Source organism: Melospiza georgiana, chromosome Z (genome assembly GCF_028018845.1).
Source record: "Melospiza georgiana isolate bMelGeo1 chromosome Z, bMelGeo1.pri, whole genome shotgun sequence".
Taxonomy (NCBI): domain Eukaryota; kingdom Metazoa; phylum Chordata; class Aves; order Passeriformes; family Passerellidae; genus Melospiza; species Melospiza georgiana.
Genome location: NC_080465.1, coordinates 52,951,297 through 52,972,771, shown reverse-complemented (window position 1 = coordinate 52,972,771; position 21,475 = coordinate 52,951,297). Strand labels below are relative to the sequence as shown.

The 21,475-nt window shown below is 41.5% G+C and overlaps 1 protein-coding gene across 1 annotated transcript in view; it reads left to right on the top strand.

The window, feature by feature from the left end:
• GRIN3A (glutamate ionotropic receptor NMDA type subunit 3A) overlaps nt 1-21,475 on the top strand; it is a 67,712-nt gene that overhangs the window by 21,065 nt on the left and 25,172 nt on the right. The window contains exons 2-3 of the mRNA XM_058043541.1: nt 3,728-4,332; nt 10,020-11,067. Of these exons, the coding sequence (XP_057899524.1) occupies nt 3,728-4,332; nt 10,020-11,067 (1,653 nt within the window). The remainder of the gene's footprint in view (nt 1-3,727; nt 4,333-10,019; nt 11,068-21,475) is intronic.

Genomic DNA, 21,475 nt, shown 5'->3' with positions numbered 1-21,475 from the left:
TATTACCATGAAGTTGTACACATCTAAATTATCATTTCAGTTGTCAGGAACCTTCTCTGTGAAATTACACTGTCTCAGCAATTACCACTGAATTATTTAATAAATAATTTGTAGAAGTTCTTCATTAAAAAGCAGGAATTGTTGACTTTGAAGAGAGACAAATCAACAAGAGATATGTAAAAGCATTAAGAACACTATAATATCAAAGGCTCTCTACTGAAATGTGACTTCTGTGTATTTTTCTTCAACTGCAACCTCCATACAAATGGGAAATAAACCTTTCAAAATATAATTAGGAAGGCTTAAAATCCAAATATCTCCAAAGAAGCATTCCCTTCCCTCAGTCCCAGTACAAAGGAAACCATTGATTACTTTTCCTCCCCAACACCTACAGGGATGTTCTTATGGTGTGCGGAGACAATGAGCCGAAACCTTAGCAGAAGTAATGCCTGGTGACTAAATTTTATGTATGCTATTGTATCAGAAAAATTCTGAAGACAGGTTTGCAGTCCAATACTCTTAGTAGAGAAGAGAGACTCTGCTGCTTTTTCAGGGCTGAATGTTTATCTTTCAAGCATCTTAGCAGGGAATTTAGCAGCTAATAAATCACAGTGATGATAAGTGCTTTTGCCAGTGCATCTGTGGGCTCCTGAAGGTGATGTGAGGCTGAAGCACAGATGGTCTCGCTCTGAGGAGCCCTTCTACACGCAGGCTCAGTCCAAGCCAGGTTATCCCAAATAACACCTCTGTTCAGGGAGGAGGAGTGTCTCAGCATGGGAATAGGCTGTTAGGCCGTGCTGACACATCCAGGTGTGCTGAACATAGGGCAGGGATCGCAGTGCTGGAGCTCCTGAGCACTAATGCTGTGGATGTGGTTCTGTGGGAGAGTCCAGCCCTGCAAGAACCTGAGAACTCCCAGTCAGGTGGAAACTGCATTCACCTGCATTGCTGGGTAAAATTGCTTCCATTTTTCTGGCCCTGAGGCAGAGTTCCACGTTCTCTGGACTGTGTGTGCTTGGGGGGCCCAGGGTAATGTCCAGTGATCTTTGGGTGTGGGTTTTCATCAGTTCAGAGTGTTCTAATACAGGAAGAATGGTTCAGTAGAGGAGCAGAAGCAGTCTTGCATTTGTGAAACTGCACATGTGCGCTGAGTTTGGCATGAGGACATAGAGATCTTCAAAGAGCTCACCCTGCTGGGTGAGGTGGAGAGACAGTGCTCACACAGTCTTATCCCTGCTGGGATGTTCTGGATACTCTTACTCCCCAAATGGTCTGGGTATGACAGGTGGCAAAACCAGACCCAGGATAGGGTGAGCTGTACAAAAGCTCCAGTTTGTTTTTTGTTGTCTGGGCTGTTTGGTGCAGTAGTATGGACACAGCTGTTACTGCAAACATCTGTCACTCTCTGGTTGTTTTTCTGCATCTGGTAGATGCCATAGTACTGTGCTTGAGATGTTATCCTTCTGAAATATTGAAGGTGTTTGCTGCTCCCTGCAGAGGAATGATCAGATTGTGTGCTGTCCTTTGTATGTGCACAGAGGCTGTTCTGTGTATACTGAAAAACATTTCTTCTCACTGGCATTAACACTCGGATTAACTAAAGCTTGCAGAGTTTGGCCTATGGGAGGTGAATCATTGTGTACAAAATATTTCTACTTCTCCCTAATCTTGGACAAAGAGGACAAGGCAAATCCTTTCTACTCCCATCTATTTCCAGTGAGAGACTAACTGGAGTAAATTTACATGAATATCTCATAACCTCAGAAAAGAAGTTTGCTGTGATTCAGTTTGCAGGGACTAGCTTATTCAAGCCAGCTTCCCAAACCCTCTATGCACAGTGCTTTATTTCCCTCCTAAACTTATTGTGTGTTTTAATTAGTAGGCAATGTTTTCCAGCTCAGAATTCAGAAATTCTACACAGGTGAGCTCTTTGTGCACTGAGTAACTTATCCTTTATCAAAGAGTCATCCCTCTTCTGTCTTGCTGGCAGTACATGATGTGCATCGGTTCTGTTTAATTAGCTTGTTCTTGCATCTCGGTAAAAAAAAAAAAAAAGGGCCACAGGTACTAAACCCAAGAGATAACAAAAAGAACTGAGAACATCTTCAATTACAGTGTTCTTTTTATCAAGCTCTGAATTTAAACTGTCTGGAAAACAGATTGTGAGTTCATGTAGCTGCAAGTTAACACAATGGGCCTGCTGCTTATAGCCAGTACATAGCTCTTCAGGGTTTGGGGGTTTTTTTGTGATTTCACCCCTTACATCTGTGTTGGAGTGCCCAGGGTTTTATTTAATAAAACTAGTGTAAATTGACCCATTATCATATTATTCTCAATTCAGAATGACATTTCTAAGATCCATACACACTGAAGCCTGTCATTATCATTAAAGTACTTTTAAAACCAAAATGACATTTTTTATTGAATTTGAAAAGGTTCGATCCCTCACATAATACACATTAACTACTGAGAACATAAGAGAAGGATGAACTGACCTAAAGTGTTTAGTAACATAATGGATAAAAAGATAAAATCCAGGTACCTGTGTAGGGTAATATACAATTTGAGTGGACATGAATACAGGCAGATGCTGACATAAAGTCACAACGAAGATCTCACAGACCAAAAGGTGCACTGGAACAGACATGACATTTTTTGGACAGCCTCATGGCTGGAATTGAATGCCAGTGTAAAGTGGTACAACTTCTTTAGGAAAGCTACAGGAAAGATTGTCAAGTTCTCAACTGAAAAGCAAAAGTTGGAGTAATATATAATATGCTAGCTGAAAGCCTGGTAGAAACATTTTTGTAGGGCATAGAATTTTTTCATAGCAAATGCCAGAAATTGCTTGGATTCTTTAACTTCTTTTCTTTTTTACTAAAACTGTAGATAAAAAATTATTTTTAAGACCAGGGAAAAGACAGGAATGAGAGTAAAGGAAAAGAATGATCAAATAATAACTACTCACCTTAAGAGAACAGAGGAGTTAGCCTCAAATCCCCCTTCCTTTTCTGGAAAAGATAAAGCCAAGGGCAATGGTGCTGGGAAAAATAATGGGTCCAGTTCTATAATAGCATCAATGACATGGTAAAAAATGAGTGTGAAATGCTTATTTATCAAATGTTTTCCAGCTCAGAAATCAGAGTCTGCGTATCTTAACCTCTTGTGCATTGAGTAACTTGTCCTGTGTTGTTGGTAGTACGTGATGTGCCTTGGTGGTAGACTGTGATCCATTTGATTAGGTTACTCATATGTCTGTAAAAAATCCCCCCACTACACACATAAAAAAAAGAGCCATAATAAAAAGAACTGAGGGAGTTTTTTTTTTTATTGTTTACCAATGAACCTTTCAGCATCCATTTGTAAATGGGTCACTAAATGGGCTGAACTTGAGCAGTAAGGAAATACTTTTTCGTATCACTGTTAGGGGTGCAGGGAAATCTTTGCTTGAGAATGCTTTGAAATCCAAAAGGACAAGTGGGTAGAAAGAAGATATTCTCAGAAACAGGCTCATAAATGACTGCTGCAGTTGAGTCAAACTAGCAGAGGAAGCCCATGAATCACAGTCCATTTAGGCTGGGTGGGTGTAAATTTTCCTGTTGCTCACACAGTTCTGTTGATTGGCAGGTGGTCACTTTGAACTAAAGGAGAGTATAAAAATTAATCAGACTCATTAGCTTGTGTCCAGTATATTTCTGATCATTGTCTTTCATTTTTATAACCACAGAACCCCCTTCACCTGCAGATGAGCTTAGAAAACTCACTGAGTTCTGATGCTGATGTCACTTTCTCGATCCTCGCGATGAACAACTGGTACAATTTCAGCCTGATGCTGTGCCAGGAGGAGTGGAACATCACAGATTTTCTCTTCCTCACACAACAGAGCTCCAAGTTCCACCTGGGGTCCATTATAAACATCACAGCAAACCTCACTTCAACCAGTGACCTTTTGAACTACTTGCAGTTTTACCTGGAGAGCATCAAAGACACGACGTCGACCATGGTGATGTTTGGGTGTGACATGGAGAAAACGCGGAGGATTTTTGAGATAACCACGCAGTTTGGTGTAATGCCTCCAGAGCTGCACTGGATTATTGGGGATTCACAGAACGTGGAAGAGCTGAGGACAGAAGGCTTGCCCCTCGGTCTCATCGCTCACGGCAAGACAACTCAGTCGGTCTTCGAGCACTACGTGCAGGATGCCATGGAGCTGGTGGCCAGGGCTGTGGCAGCAGCCACCATGATCCAGCCTGAGCTGGCTCTCATTCCAAGTACGATGAACTGCATGGACACGGAAGAGAGGAATATCACTTCAGGCCAGTATTTGTCAAAGTAAGTTCTGCCTTTTTTTCCCCCCTTAGGTAATATTTGCTGTATTGCAAGAAAAATAATTTTCTTCTCCCTCCCACCATTCTCTGTGGGTTAGCTATCATGCTGCTTACCCTCCCTCACAAACACATTTTTTTCAGTATTTTCTCCTGCTTCTTTACTTTTGGGCAGATAATGAAATTTTAACTTTGCCACAGTGGGAGAGAAGCCAGAACTTCGAGATTCTGGTAGAAGAAGACAATGTTCCACAGAAGTAGAAATCACATAGTCAGCATAGGCTAGCTTACAGACTGTGCTCTGAATCGTGTATTTATGTTTATTTATATAAGGTGGGCTACTGTCAAATTCTCTGAGATTTTGAGTGTACAAAACACAGAATATTTGCACTGTCTAAGCCCTCAGACAATATAAAGATGTGTAGTAGCCCTTGATAGTATGCTTCCATGGAAAAGAGAGGAAAAAAATGCACCTTCATCTCCTCAGAGGGTTTCTTTTGGTGAGAGCACTCAAAAGTACAAAGTGCTGTCTCTGCTTCATGTCACTATGTAGAAGCTATTCCAAAACTACTTGTGTGTTCCCGTTTAGAAATATTCAGTTTTTTAACGAGTGGAAAACTTACATGGTTCTTTTTGAAAACAAGCAAAAATATCTTGGGTAACTACATTAATTCATCACTTAATCTACATCCAGCAACTGTTGCATGTTTTCCCCCCTTTACATCTGGTTTTCAACTTAAAGATTTTGCTGGACAGAGTTAGGATAAAAGTTCTTGAGGCTTTTTTTGAGAAACATAATTTTTTTTTGGATATGTCTGCTCAATCATGAATACATTATTAACAGCACTGCTCAAAGCACAACCATTTGAGAACCCAACATTTCCTTAGTCCACTTGTCCATTCAGAGTCAAAAACTCTCTGTTTCCAAAGAGTGGAAGAGGGCTTGGGAAATAAACACTGGACCAACTCACAATAACCCAGTGACATGTGATGTTTATTTTGCCACATTATTCTGGATATTTTATCTGAAAAGTAAAAGCAGGAGCCTTCTTAGAGTAACAAGAGGACAGCAGTTTTATGAATTGGCTTTTTGAGGTTTGTAGAAGAGATTTTAAAAAAAGAAAACAAAAATAAAACTCTTAAATGTATTAATGAAAAATAATTCATCATTTATGCTCTCTACAGAGAACCATTAGCTTTTGTAGTGTTTTGGGAGACAATATGCAATTTCATATCTGTGAAATTTCCTTTTTTCTTCATATTGGTAAAGGTATTGTGGAAGTGAAAGAAAGAACTGTGTTCTTAGCCTTGTTTTTTTTCCCCTATACATTTGCTTGTGAACGTTATTAAAGAGAAAATAACAGGTTAGAGAAACCCTTGTGCTAAATCAGTGCAGTGGTTTTTGCAGAGTTTGAGCGAGACAGGTACTGACGGCCAGAACTGTGTTTGCGTCAGCAGCACAACTGTTAACTCTGAGTGGTGCCATTAATTTCTCAGGTGTGGCATGCTGGTGAGTGGCTTCACTGTGACCAACATGGCCCATCTCACCTGGGGGTTTAGGCGTTTTTAGCCCCCAAAGATGAAAATTTTTGTCTAGTTCTTAACTGCTTTTTAGTAATGAGTGCATTTTTCTGTCTTAATGAACCCAATTGTCTTGGTGGGAAGCCGGGAGCTGCCATGCATAGGGATGGAGAAGGGGATGAAGGAGCAGAAGCAGTGCCTTCACCTCGCCTCTCGGCAATGGGTGGATGAACAGCAGCCACACTCTCTGGCACAGCCAGAGCTTCTTCTGCCAGCACTGATCTCATACCTTGGCTGTGCAGACATTTAAGTGAACCCAGGAGCAGAATAATGAGTTAGTGCATGGCAAAGCATGCTTGTATCTGCATGGATAGGGGTATAGATGTACAACCCCCTGAAGATTTTACTGTTGTAAGTCACTGTCCATTATTCCTCTTAGAATGAGATTGATTCCCTCATCTATTCTTGCCTGCTCACAGGAGAATCCTTGTTGATGGAACAAGGCATTAAAATTTCAAAGCCCCATCTTGTCTTATAGCTTTAATTAGTCTTACAGCTTTAACTCAGCTTCTTGGGTAATTTCATCAACCTGCTATTTCATAAGTCCATAAAATCACAGAATGGTTTGGGTTGGAAGGGACCTTAAACGTGACATCATTCCACCTCCTCCTATGGGGAGGGACACCTTCCACTATCCCAGGTTGCTGCCAACAACAGGTTGCTGGTCTTGAGCTCTTCCAGGGATGGGGCAGCCACAGTTGCTTTGGGCAACCAGTGCCAGGGCCTCCCCGCCCTCACTTATTCCCAGTATCCCATCTAACCCTGCCCTCTGGCAGTTTGTAGCCATTTCTTCTTGTCCTATCAGTAAGAAGTCTCTCCAGCTCTGTTAAAGTCCCTTTAGGGACTGCAAGTTCACCCCAGAACCTCCTCTTTTTCCATGCCAGTTCTGGTTCTTGCCTCCAGTAAGCTTCCCAAAAAGAGAGGTGGAATGACCCAACCATCAAGCTTGAGAGAAAATAATTCATTAAATCATTCTTAAATATACAACAAAGATACTGCTACTGGAGAGTGATAGTGCTGCTAAAGGTCTAAGGAGCAGTTCTTGTAACAAAGCACATGAGAAACAAAGCTGAAATGAGCAAATGACACACTTTGGACTCATTGTTCAAACTGAACTGACTCTGATAAAGTCTTGATGCAGTTATCATAGACTGTCAGTGTGAACGTCAGCTCCCATATATTGACAGAGCGTCAAGAAAATTCATTCAGCTGTCAGACCTGAGGATCTGGCCCTTCACCTTCTGAAATTTGTGCAGGCTGTCTTTCTATACAGATCTGTCAGTAGCCCTTCTGAAATAGCACTGCTCAGATACTGCCAGTGTGTCTGTGCAGTACCCAGCACTTGTAATTCCCAAAGATTCACACTGGAGATTTCTAGCTTAAAAAGTGTAGTCAGAGCCTCTTATCTATTTCCTAAAGTTATTGAGTAAAGGAGTTTTCACTTGAAGTTGTTGGCATGAGTTTCACTGGTGCTGCTCACAGTGCATGCAAATGCTCAGCAGCCGCAGCTGCTTGCGTATAAAACAAAGTGCTGTTAAAATGCTTCTCCAGCATGGTTCCCATCATTTATTTTGATTCATGTTCTGTCATTACAAAAAAATACAGAACATGCAAATCAGCTGCAAAGATATGCCACCAACTCAATGAGGTGGTGAAGTTGTACATTGAAATGCTGCTAAATCTCTCTCAGGTACCCGCTCCTAATAGAACCACAGGACAGGTTCAGAGGGCTCGTTCTGCCCTCCTGGGGATGCTCACTTCTACTATACAAGTCAGGGAACAGCACGCATTAATTCCAGTGGTCTCCTTCCAGCTTCAGAAAATTAATGTAATGCATTGTTCCCTGGCTTCCGTCACGCCCAGAGCACCTGCTTTGCAGCATTCTCATGCCCAGGTCATCCTGTATTAGCAACATGGGGCCAAATTCTTGAGAACTTTGCAAGCTTATTCCACTTGAGGACTTGAGTCCCCCTGCTTTTGGCATTTTTGTGAACGGCTAAGTCTTTTGAGCACATCTCCTAAAAAAATTTTCATGCAGGTCCATCTCCATACATGGAATGGTTTTACTGTTAACTCTCACAGTGATGGCTTCTGCCTGTATGCCCAGCAAGGCTTGTAAAGAAGTTGCACAATTTTTTACAGAGACTGAGGGAGATAAAAGTAAGAGAGAGATAAAACCCAAACAAGTTTATGGGCACATAAACCTTCCTTTAGTGCTAAAGATCGCCTGCTCCTATAAACTTTGTCTTGATAGTGTTTACATACACAAAGAGGGAAGTTACACCATCAGGTAGGAAGCATGGATTAGGAGGGAAGGAGTGGGCAACCAGTTGCAGATACCACTGATTACAGGAGCTATGGTGTCCTTTAACAGTGGACTGAATGATAAAGGATTTAAAACATGAAAACTGCATTTATAGTTTATATACATTTATATTTATAAACTGTCTGCATTTTTAGGTGTTATTTCCCGACCCAAGCTAGCACATGTACAGATCATCTGCTTTTGAGAGTATTGTCTGTGTCATCTTTCTCCAAACTCAACCTACTCAAAGGAGACTGAGCAAGAGCTGTGAAGCTGCTTTAGAGAAGGCTATCAGAGACACAACCACACTCAAAACTAAAACATTTACTTTCAAAAATTTGCCTTTGCAAAGGGCTAAAATTTATATGACTTTGAGACTTAAACAGTGCAGAGTTTTAACTGCTGAAACCCCATCAAAAATCATCAAAAGTCATCAAAACAAAGTGTAGAGACCGGACAGAAGTATGGATGTACACACATTGCAACTGATTTATTGTTTTCAAATCAATTGAAGGTTATTGTTTTCCTCTGTAACTATTGATAAACAGTTAACTCTACTTAAAAGTTTATGTCTTCCTTATTGAGGCTGGAATGACAGCCTTTATACTTCTCCCAACACTTACTTTCATCCAATTCTCAGGATTAATGTGAAGTGCTATATTCTGCTACGACAGCTGAGTAGTCTGTCTTCTAAATGCCTCTTACTGAAAAAAAATGCACACGACTTGCCTTGCACCATATTAGCAACAATTTAACTTGGTTGTTTTTAATGGAACCAGTGTTTTAAGGCTTGTGCAGCCCCTGCCAAATGCATAGCAGCTCTGCTGTTAGCAGCCTGCAATTCAGCTAGGCATGGTGCTCACACTGAAAAGTATTTTCTACTTCAAACACTCAATTCCTACTGAGTTCCCAGCTCCTTTATCCATGTCGTTTTTAGCCTCTTTGATGATGGCTTGCCAGAAGCTGAATTCAACAGGCAGAGAGGACAACTACTAGCAAACACTGCCTTGCAATACAAAGGAAATACACAACTTAATTGTCAGTAACTGAAATAGTAAAAGCCCAGAATTCTCAATGCAAAATGTGCAGTCCAAAACTGGCACACTTCATGAGTTCTGCTTCAGTGGCAGCACTGCACATTTAAGAACATTACTTTTGCACATTTTTTTTAAAAACTGCTTTTTCAGTTGTTTGGTTTTTTTTTTTGTAAGAATTAAAACTGACTGTCCTAGAGCAACCATCTTTCACTTTCTTCCTTTACTTTATTCTGAAGTGTCTAACAGTGATTTACCAATGCCAAATTTGCATTTTTGAATCCAGATTGGTTCACTTGAGAGTGCTTGAAAGCTGTTGACAGCACTTCAGTAGCCCCTCTTATGTAAGCTAGATCTTACTGAGATTATAGCATTTTTCTTGGAAGGACATTTCATACATAATTTCCACTCTTCCATTTTCATATGTATTTTTATCTAGGAAAGTGACAGCAGATCTGGTGAGTTCAGCTTAGAACTAACCTGTGTTTCATTAGTTTGTGAGGCAAAGGTAACTGAAAAAATTACTGTTCTTGTACTCATTTTTTCTAGTAAGTAAAAAAATACATCTTTCCCAAGGAGTTTTCATTTGCATTAGATAGTAGGGGAGCATCCCCATATAATTTAGTCATAAATTATGTGGCTGGTTCATTGTACCACAGGATCTACGTGCTATTAATGGTCCAGGTGTTCAGCAACATCCCCGTCTACTCTCTTCAACATAAATTCATCATTCACTTGTCTGCTTCTGACTCCTCTGCTTTCTCTCTCCAACAGGTTTTTAGCCAACACAACTTTTGATGGTCTCAGTGGCCACATTAAGGTGAAGGGCTCATCCATTGTCAGCTCAGAAAATAATTTCTTCATCTGGAATCTGCAGCATGACCCCGTTGGAAACCCGATGTGGACACGCCTGGGGAGCTGGCAGGAAGGGAAGATCATCATGGACTATGGGATATGGCCAGAACAGGCACAGAGACACAAAAGTCACATGCAGCACCCCACCCGGCTGCACCTGAGGGTGGTGACTCTGATTGAGCATCCCTTTGTCTTCACAAGGGATGTAGATGATGAAGGTCTCTGCCCAGCAGGGCAGCTGTGCCTGGACCCGCTGACCAATGATTCAGGTGTGCTGGACAACCTATTTGAAACCCTCCAAGGGGGCAATGACACCGTGCCCAATGAGCTGAAGAAGTGCTGCTATGGCTACTGTATTGACCTGCTGGAGAAGCTGGCTGAGGATATGAATTTTGATTTTGACTTGTACATTGTTGGGGATGGCAAATATGGTGCCTGGAAGAATGGTCACTGGACTGGGCTGGTGGGAGACCTTCTTGCTGGTACAGCTCACATGGCAGTGACATCATTCAGCATCAACACTGCCCGAAGCCAAGTGATTGATTTCACCAGCCCTTTCTTTTCAACCAGCTTGGGGATTTTGGTGAGGACCAAAGACACTGCAGCTCCTATTGGAGCCTTTATGTGGCCACTTCACTGGACTATGTGGCTGGGGATATTTGTTGCTCTTCACATCACAGCTGTATTCCTCACCTTGTATGAGTGGAAAAGTCCTTTTGGAATGACCCCTAGGGGAAGGAACAGGAACAAAGTGTTCTCCTTCTCCTCTGCCCTCAATGTCTGCTATGCGATCCTGTTTGGAAGAACAGCTGCCATCAAACCCCCAAAGTGCTGGACTGGAAGGTTTTTAATGAATCTCTGGGCTATTTTCTGCTTGTTTTGCCTGTCGACATACACAGCCAACCTAGCTGCTGTCATGGTGGGAGAGAAGATCTATGAAGAACTTTCTGGAATACATGACCCAAAGGTAAAGCATGTCTGTTTTTATTAACTCAGCCTTTTCTTTTCTCCATTCAAAATTCACTGCTGCATAATTTATGGTTTCTAACAAAATCAGAAAGTAATCTTTGTGGAAAACTGTGGTTGCAATTACTTACAACCTGTGGCATTTCAGGAGGAAAGTTCAGTGAGATAGGACCTTGAAACACCCATAAGAATGTAGGGGGAAGGATTTAAAAGATTGAAGGTGAGGAGAAAGATGAACTATTCTGGTACTATCCACTGCAGAGAAGAATAGTTGGTTCTACATGAAGATTAAGGATTTGAGTTCAGTTCCAAGTTCTCTTTGATGGGACTTGTTTAAATCAATTGGATGACTCAGGCCATCCTAAAATCTATTCAAACAAAACAACTGCACAGAATGAGACAAAACCATTGATCCTCTCTAGGTAGGATTTTTCAAGTATTTCACTGGTCATAATGCTGCTGGCAAAGGCAGTGCTGGCAAAATTCCCCATGAATGCTAAATGAAACATAGCAGAACTGAAATATTTTTTAAAATCCTACCTTATGCTTTAAAACAGAGGAATTCACTTTACAAGTAGTCAGGCATTTGATTTGCAGTGCAGTTTCTGCTGGGGAGCCATCATGGGAGGAGATGAGCATGCTGTAGACAATCCATCTGCAAAGAGCTCAGATTTCCCAGAACTTCCTCCGCCTGCTCTCTCCCCCTTCCCAAGAGGGCTTCAGTTGGAATTTTAGTCCAGTCCTTTTCTAAGACTACTCTTAATTTATTTGTCACTAAGTAGTGATCAGGAAAACGAGGAGCAGAATGGCTTTTAGAGAGATGGCTGCAGGTGACACCTGAGCATCCTCTGCACCCAGCAGTCACTCCAGGGGACACGATGGCAGCAGCAGATTTCCCTTGCTCATGTGGCACTTCCTGCAGTGAAGGTGTGATTGTATTACCCAGTTTTATACACATGACATAACTACTGGTACAGAAACCATCCACCATGTGTTTGTCTCAAGGGACTGAACTGACAGATTGTTCCACTATAAAAAAGTAACTTTAATAACACAAGAACAGGGCATACATCTTGCTTTTGTAAACTGTGTGGACAAATGGTACATATGCCCCTCCAGACAGCAAAGGCCAGGCCCCATCTGTTCCATTAGTGGAACCTCACAGTCAGGCTGATGACCAGACAGTTTTAACTGTGCAAGTGCAGTGACTGACTCACTCTCTGCAGTGTTAACTAGATGATTTCTACCAAAAAATGTTATAAACAAAGAACAACAGTTTTGTGGCTCACACAAGGTGCTCTAAAATTGATTTATGGCTTAAAGCAAATTGCTTCTAATAATCTGCCATTCCCCTCCCAACAAAAAATATCACAAATATTGCATTAATATCTTCATCAATACAAGGCATAGAAGTCCATTATATATGATTTCCTCAAAGCATTCTGAAGAAGCAGATGAGAGCTTTCAGCTGAATTTCCCCAGCTCCAGGGATATCTCTGTTACACCGTTGTGTGAAGCCACAACGTTGGTTTGAAAATGAGTTTAGTCTTCTACTCTTTGCATGGGCATCTCCTCATCCATCAAATTGTATCAGATTACATCCTGTTTTTCAGCATCACTCCTGTGACCACATGCAGTGTTTTTAAAACAGGTGTAGGGAAATTCCTGCAGCCCCAAGGAAAATCAAATTATTCTAAATCTGTGCTGTTGAAGCTTAGTGCCGAACATTAAAGCATGTCAGGTGCTGCAGACACAGATCTTAGTCCAGAACAGAAACACTGATGACTCCTGGTTAGTAGCCTCAGTGATTCCATTACCTCAGTGGGATTACTAGCCTTTCCTAGGAAAGCACTTCCCTGCTTTACGGAATAAATCTAAGCCTCTGAGTAGTTACCACCTCCCATCATAGGAATAAGACTACACAGATTTTAGGAAAGAAGAAGATTGCCTGCCATTGCATGAGCTGCAGAGTAGTTTTGTGTGTGTCATTCATGCATTTGCCCCCAAAGTCTTAGTCTGAAAGAGTAGTTGTAATAGAAAGTGCACTGGTTTAACCTTGCTCACATGAAAGCCTGAGCTATGGCTACTCAAAGTTCTCTCTAAGAATTAAAGCTTAGGTTTAGGAAATATTTGGGCCACAGCAGTCACACATTTACAGGCATCACTTTAGTTGGTTACTTAAAGCATTTTTTATGTGACTAAAAGATGTTATGCTTGGGATTTTCTTCCCAGATATATTTACCTCTTTACTGGTGGAGACTCATTTCAAAAAGAAGGCAGCAGGAGAGAGAAATAACCTTTTTAATTTAAATATACTTCTAAACATCCTTCTGCTGCTTTCAGTATGCATGTGCCCTTTGTACTGTGCTTTTGAAATTTATTTAAGAAACAAAGCCCAAAATAGAGGAGCAGCTTTCTGGAGGTGATGTAAGACATGTAATTTCTTCAGGCTGTCAGCCATAAATGGCAAATCCCATCTAAGGTTGTGAACAGTCAGGAAGGACAGAATTAGAGCTATCTCAGTTGGACCTTTAAATGCACTAATGATATAGAAGAGAATATAGAAATATCATCAAGCTGCTGAAAGGAGGAACAGCCAGTGAGACAGGAACCAGAGCAGAAGGAAAGCAGTGTGAGGAGTGAGAATTCATTTACTGGAATGTGTCTTGAATTTGGGGAACTTGCCCTGTATTTTCTGTGTAAGAGTCTTAACCAGGGCAGGTCACTAAAGCCACACTCCTACAGTGTCCATCAAAGGTGGCTACCCCCTTTCCTAGGAGGTACAACAGGAGCCCATTGGTTGTTGAGGTCTTGAAGCAATGTTCTCACACCTTAAAATCTAATTCTTCTAAGAAAATGGGTGGCTTGGGGCCAGAGCTGCCCCCTCCCCCCTCATTTTCTAACTGTACAGGTTTTAGACATCATCTCTTGCCAGTGGAAACTGGCAAATACAGCTTTTGTGTCCACTGGAACATGTTCAGCCTCCTGTCTGAGGACAAGGAGACAGGATAGCTACAGGATTCATGTGCTGGCTGCCCAGATGGAATATGCATCCATGTCCTGAATCCTTCTTAAGAAACTCTCTACAGTATATGGCAAAGAAGTTTGAAAGCTGTCTACAGACAGAGGACATAGAGAAAAAACATTGTATTTGTATCATTTCCTCTACTTTTATCTCTTCTCTCATCTGAATCACACAGGCTCATTTCACTTTTTCTCCTAATGTCACCTCTTAGGTTGCACAAAAATATTATACCATTATTCTTTGTCAGAGTGCCTGGAAGCCAGGTGCTCAACCAGAGCTGAGTTCTTTCCAAGGTTCAGATATTCCTCCTCTGGGCTTGCAGAGCAGGAGCCTGCCTTGGGGATGGTCTGATCACAGAATTACGGAATGGTTTGTGTTGGAAGAGGTATTAAAAACCACCTGGTTCCCCCCAGCTGCCATGGGGAGGGATACCCTCCACCAAGTTGTTCATTTATATATATTTTACTCTTTGGTAAGCCATGTGTAAGCCCTAGAAAGAAGATATTTTACTCTGCTGGGCAGCTCATGGCAGGTGATTCTGCAGGATCCCCCAGAGAGTGGAGTTCTTTTGGTGGCAAAGGGACCTGAATGGCTTTTGGGTTTTTCATGCAAGAACACAGAGTGGAGATGCACCTTGATGTCCTGAGTGTGCTGGATAGTTCAGGTTATTCGAGGCAAGAGAATTCTGGAAGCCCATAGTGCAGAAGAAATATTTCAAACATGCCACAATGGAAGGAAACAGCAGCAGAAGGGAGAGGAGCTGGGCAGATTTTCCATAAGGTAGTCCAACACCTAGCCTTCCTTTCTGCAAAAAGTGTTCTTTCAACAATTTAGTGAGGGTTTTGGGTGCTATCCACCTGTTGTGACTTTAGTCACAGCTGACAATTTTTCTTTCCATCTTTACTACACACTTAAGTAGCCATTTGCTCTGGTTATGTTTTTACTACTCTGCACACTTTACCTTCGAAAACACCTCTTGGCAGTGGCAAAGTTCCTTTCTCTATTATATTTTGACATAAAATATTGAACGTATTTAGTTTCATTTTAAAAAAAAAAGGGCTACTTCTTTGGGTCCCATCACCAGCAATTTCACTGCGTTGTGTCTCCTAACTTTACATGCCCACAAAGAAGAGATAAGATATTATTAGTCTACTATACCTTTACAGTTATATTTTGTACAGGTAGACTGCTCTTAAGGAATTGGCTTCAGGACAACATCACCTAAACCATTCCCTGGAAGTGCCTCCTTCTCTCTGCCATGAATGATGGTGTTTCCAAAACTCACAAAAAAACGCAATGTGCCCCAATAACCAGACACCTACAGTCACTCTGGCAAGCTCCACCCAGCAAGTCCTCCAAACAGCCTTGGTATGCATTGGGATTAGCCTCCAGAAATCTCTGATCTTCTCCTAGTTCAGTGCCTGAAGACTTGCTCTTATGAGGTGGCCACATTTTTATTACAAAACTAAGTACTCTGAGTGATCCAGGCAAGGTATTTCTGAGGTTTTGTTAATCAGGAATTCAGTATGTGCAACCACCCAGATATTTGTTTCTAGATATACAAAATATGAGGGTGCAAGCTCTCATTTCTGATTTATGAACATCTCAGTTAATTTAGAGGCCCTATGGCCCTTATTATATCAGTTGAATACTTTGTGTTATTTGTATTAAAACTGTCCAGAAACAAAACTGGCAAGTAACTGCAGATGAGCTTTAGCAACACCAAATCACAGGAAAAGAAAGGTCAAGCCACTCTATGTGTGGTCCCTCATTAGAGGCATGATTCAAATACTCCTTCTTTTAATGATATTTTCCATCGAGTTCAGCAATTTTTAGAGTGAGGCCAGAACTGTTGTGTGTTTATTGGTAAATTTTCTTCCTGAAAAATGAATTTTTGTAGGAATTACACTAATGGAAATTACTGCTGTGGTCTTTCAGCTGCAGTCAGCAGCCTGAGATGAATCATTATAAGGGGCACCACTTGAACTGCTATGTGTTAAATAGATAATAAAGTAACATTTATTTAAATATGCATTAAATGCATTAAATAGTATAGCAAAAAATCAAGTTACAATTTCAGTGGAATTTTAAAAATCTTATTGCTGCCCATGGGGTTTAGTATTTGTACAGGACCGCAGGGTTCTTTTTACAACTAAAAGAAGAAACTACAGAACATGTTTTTCTGTGAAGGAATTACTGGGCACAGGAAGGTCATGATTCACAGCATCACAGCCTGCTAATTAATACATGGTGCTTTTCTGAGTATTAATGAGTCAGTGAAGGATTTGAACTCAAAAAGACTTTCAGTGTCACAGAGAGGAAAGTGAAAAACTCTCAGACAAAGGCAAAATTGAGAATCAAGCTCCAGCCAGAACAAAGAATTGCAAAGCTGTCTCATACAGGAATGAAAGGCACATACAATTTATGGATGTGCAATCTTGACTTCTTTAGCTTCCCCATGCAATTTGTGGTGGTGAACACTTGACTTGTTTAACTTCCCCATCACCTCATTAAAGATTTCTTGTTAAAGTTACAGCTTTGGAGGTTCAGAATCTGTCCAGCTCAGATCTACTTCGTTCTGATACCCATTTTATCAGACAATACCTGCAGTGTTCTGCAAATGAAGTTTCCTTTCCCAACTAAACACGTTTTTTTATGCCTTCTTGCCAACAATTATCTTTTTGTTATCTTTGCATATTAACCCTTACTGCTTGAGGTCTTTACCTACACACATTGCCTCACTATCACCGGCTGCCCTGGCCACTCCTCACCTCCCCTCATTGTTTCAGACAAAGAATTTAAGGGTAGGTGTGGAAGAGAGGAGATCCTGCTGTCTTCATTCCGTGTGGTGCAGGTCATGAAGGTTGTTCTTCGAGCACCAGAAGGAATTAATCTGTTTTAGCATTTTCCCATCTGTGTGGGGGTCAGTTTCTCATTCTCAAGCTAAATACCTAAATACCTTAATGTCATAATATATTTTGAAAAAAAGGAAAGTGAGCCCACCACCAGAAATAGCACCTGCATCATAGGTGGGGTTCAGACCCTTGCAAGAAATAATGCAAGTGGAGAATTACAAGAAGTTAGTGAAGTAACTGGCAAAAAGTAGCAGAGAACAGTGAAGGTGCACAAGCTGATCCTGCCACCTGAGAGGTGGAAGGTCATTGCGTAGCTGACTTAGCAGCATGGAGAATGTTTATTTCTGTTCACAAAAGTCACGGCCATGGTGATCTACAGAGGCCAGAGTGCTAGTCTGGCTCACCCTCCTGGAGCAGAAGTCCTGCCTGGTCCACTGGATTTCAGGGATGACAACTGTCCAAGTCCTCTGTAAGAAATAGTGGTTTTCATTGAGTGCATTAAGATTTGATTGAACACCAGGTGAAGTCAAATACTAATGTCTATATTTCACTGTGCAAGAAGCCAGGGTATCCAATTATGGCCATAATTTTTCATTTACACTTCATGCTTAACACATTCCTCACTGATTCCAAGAAAAAAAAAAATCCCCTTCTGTTCCCATGCTGGATCTGTCCATAACACAGGACTCCCTCTGATTAACCTTTATTTGATGCTCTTGAATCCAAAGCAAATAGCAAATAGTGTGTGTTGTAGAAATGAGGGCAGTGCAGGTAGTTCTACCACCTACAATTGGAAACCTCTGCATCCTGGTTACTCACAACCCCTTTACAACACAAACCCATTGTTTGTTCCTTTCCTGGAAAGCACAGAGAACTATTCCTGCCTTACAGGTTTAGGCAGAGGACTGTTTCCAGCCCTGGCACCCAGGGGACAGTTGCCACATGGCCAGGGGGTGGGAGGACTGACCTTCAACCAGCAACAGCTGGAGCAGAAGAAATTTGTAAGGAAAATGATTTTAAAGACAATGGTTTTGAAGATGGTAAACTACCTACTTAAAATTGCTGCCACATTAGATTTCCTCCTTCTGCCCTCAGATTTTTGTAGAAATCTGTGATAGCTTTTCATCTAGAGGCTGGAGACTCAGGATGGAAGGACAAGAGGAATTCTCCAACCAGAAATCTTCTTTGGTATCTCTTTGCTAGCTTGAACACGTTCTCAGCCACACAGCTCTTCTTCACTTGCTTGTGATTTGAAAAGGATTTCACCTGCCTGACAGTGCATTAGCCACGTTTTACAGGGAGCAAGCAGGAGAACATGCTGGATGAAGTGACTCCATCTGGAACATCTTTACAGCTGCTTTCTGATGAAGTGGAATTGGAAGCAGTGATTGGAAGCCTTTTGGGAGCTACATCCCTTCTTTTCCCTCAGTCTACTCATTTTTCTTATAATATTTTACACTTTCTACCTTACAGCACTCAGCTCTCACAGAATAAATCACAGCTTAGAGATCCCTCTGTCCAGAAAACTCTTAGAATGCTATTAAGAAAGAGGGATAAACACACCTGCAAGCTCATATTCTCCAGAGTGCTCTTCTTACAGAGCTTTTTGCACTGCCCAGCACCTGAATCATAAGGGCAGCCCTCAGAAATTTACCACAGACCTGAGTCCCCAGTCTCATCCCTTAGCTGAACAGCTTTTCCAACACACAAAGGAGCAGAGCAGATCTTACATTTAATTATCAGTGCTCACACAGGGACCATTAACACAAAGATTCACATTTTTGAGCAGAGACCTAAGTCGCAGTTTCCTTTCACATATTCCCTTGTTGCAGTGAAAAGAATAAACTGTCAGCAGTGGACTCTGCACTTGTGTCCAGATTGAAGCTGCTCATTGACTTCAGTGCAGCTGTCAGGTTTTATGGCAACTAATGACCTCTCTGAGCTGGATTCAAAGTGACAGAATTTTAAGGAAATCTGTCATTATCCTGACAAGGAAAGAATCAGCTCCACCGACACTTTTCACAGCAGAGAAGCGAAAGCGTTGATTCAAATGTATTCTGCAAACACCCTCTCCTGGAGGGCCTGGGAACCTCCCAGCTTCCGAAGCCTGAACACATAGGACAGTTCCTGATCAAAACCTCCACTTCCAGAAGTTGAGCTGTGAATTTTCATCTGCTAAAATCTGAAATTCATGTGCTTCACTGTGAATAATTTTCTTTCATCTCCCTCTGCACCCCATAAATATTCACTAGTTAGTTTCAGTAGATGGTTTTCAAAAACTCCTGCAGATACGAAGGGAAAGCCCATGAATAGTTTAATATTGGTTTGTGGTTGGGATTTTTTTTATTACTATTATTTCATTTGTTTTGTTCACTTTCCCCTGAAATTTGGCTTATCACTTCCAATTGCTTATATTTTCTCACTGGGCTTTGGGAAATCTATTGGTGGCTGGGAAATGCCTAAATGTGTGGGTTACATAAGGTGAAGTAAAATACAATTGCTTTATGTGTGAGAGACAGACATATCATTGTGAAACAGCAGATTTCTAAAACCACATCAGTCCTTTAACTAATGTTTTCTTTCTCTAGTGATTAGGAACTGAAACTGAGCAGATTTTTAAGATTCTGAAGCAGTTGCCTGGCAGAGATCATGCTGGCAATTCTGCTGATACACAAGGTGCCCATTAAACACTGCACTTGGTGTTACAACAGGTAACCAGCACTGTTGTGGAAGTGAGCTACTAAAACCTTTGGCACCATAGTTTTTCCTCAGAAGTTGTTATAAAAGTTAGGAAAGTGCTTTCAGCCATGTTTTTCATTTCTATACCCTATTTAAATTAAAAAGCACCTTTATGGGTAGTGGTAAAAGCTAAATTCACATTATCTCTGTCACTGAAGTGAGTGGTCTCTGGCACTGCCCTCAGCTACGTACTGAGTTGCCTTTTTCTCATTTCCAGCAAAAAAATAGTTCATAGAGTTGAATTTGGGCATTGAAGAGGCCAACAGAATGAATGATGAAATGCTTTTCGTGAGTTGAGATCATGATTAGAAATGGAGTTCCCAAAGCATTTTTCCTCCAATCCCATTTCACAGAACTCTTCTCAGCCAGACTCAGTAAGGCAGCAGCCCATCAATTAATTTTCTAGGTTTCAGTTACATCGATGCTTGTAGAAAATAGCCACAATTTCCCTTCCCAGTAGCTGCCCTGTTTAGATGTTCCTTGTCTCCTCACAGGTGCCAGCAAGCTCAACCTCCATGGGATCAGCAGGCAATATTGTACTGCCTACTTTTGTGGACCTGAGACCATAATTTTCTGTACCTGGGCTCTTACTGCAAAAAGAAATGGCAACTGAATGAGATGTAAACCTCAAAATGATACTAAACTAAACCAGAGCACCAAGGGGGGAAATATGCTTGAGGTAAATAATATGGTTTTGCAGCACTGAAAAGTCATAGAAAAGCCAGAACCTGCTAGAAAGATCTCAAAACCCCACAGTTCCACAGCCTTGAATGTGCCAAGGTTAACTGCTGCATTTTCAGTTTTAAATCCCAACCTGCACTGGGGATTTCTGGGCCTGTTTCCTTTCAAGTTGGCATCTAGGTGTTCTCTCCAGCTGACAGCATTGAGTGCAATGGCAATGCATTGCATAAAATGGAATGTGCCAAGTTATGCAAAACCCCTGTCATTCAGGATTGTGTTTTCCTGTTTCTGCTGCTGTGGTTTCATCACATTGATGTTTATCATGTTGGTGTTTTCATGCATAATTGGCACCCCAAGCCATAGATGTATGCAGATGCCCAATTCATCTCAACATCTCCCCAAATAAAACAAGTTCTCCACTTCCCACACAGCAGATGTTTTAACAACAGCAGACAGAAACCAAGGAGATCTGGATGTAAGGGGCCAAGCTGAGGGAACTGGTAACTGCAGTGTTTGCTTTCAGCAGCAAGAAGCACAAACATCATTTGTCTGGGAGCACCATGTTATGCAAGGCACAGAAGACTCTGAGAAGTTGCAAAGCTTGTCCTGGCACTGTCAGACAAGTTGGATGTACTGTAAAGCTCTGGTGTTTTCTTAAATACCTCGTGGCCTCCCTGTCTCAAGGGACCCAACAGCCATTTCACCTCTTCAGTGCTTGGCAGCATTCACATTTCCCTTTTTTTTCTTACAGAGTGCCTCTTGTTTGTTTCCTTACCCATGATACATTTTCTTCAGCAGTGAGACTCCTTCTTGGAAATGCTGGGCACAATCCATGTGTCCTACAATACATACTGTCCTGAGAAGTCACAGGGACAGCAGTGTTCACAGGGACACCACTTCCAGAAATCACAGCTCTTTAGCCTTTCTCCTGCATCTTCATCCTCTACTTCCCAGCAGCATGTCCTAGTCTTTCCTCTCAAGATTGCTGCCTTCACAGAAGATGGAACATTCTCCTGAGCCATCCGTCCCTGTCCTGTACAGCAAGATCCTCTGGTCTTGACATTCCACAGCTCTGAACCTGTAAAATCCAAGCACTCAGTGCTCAAGTG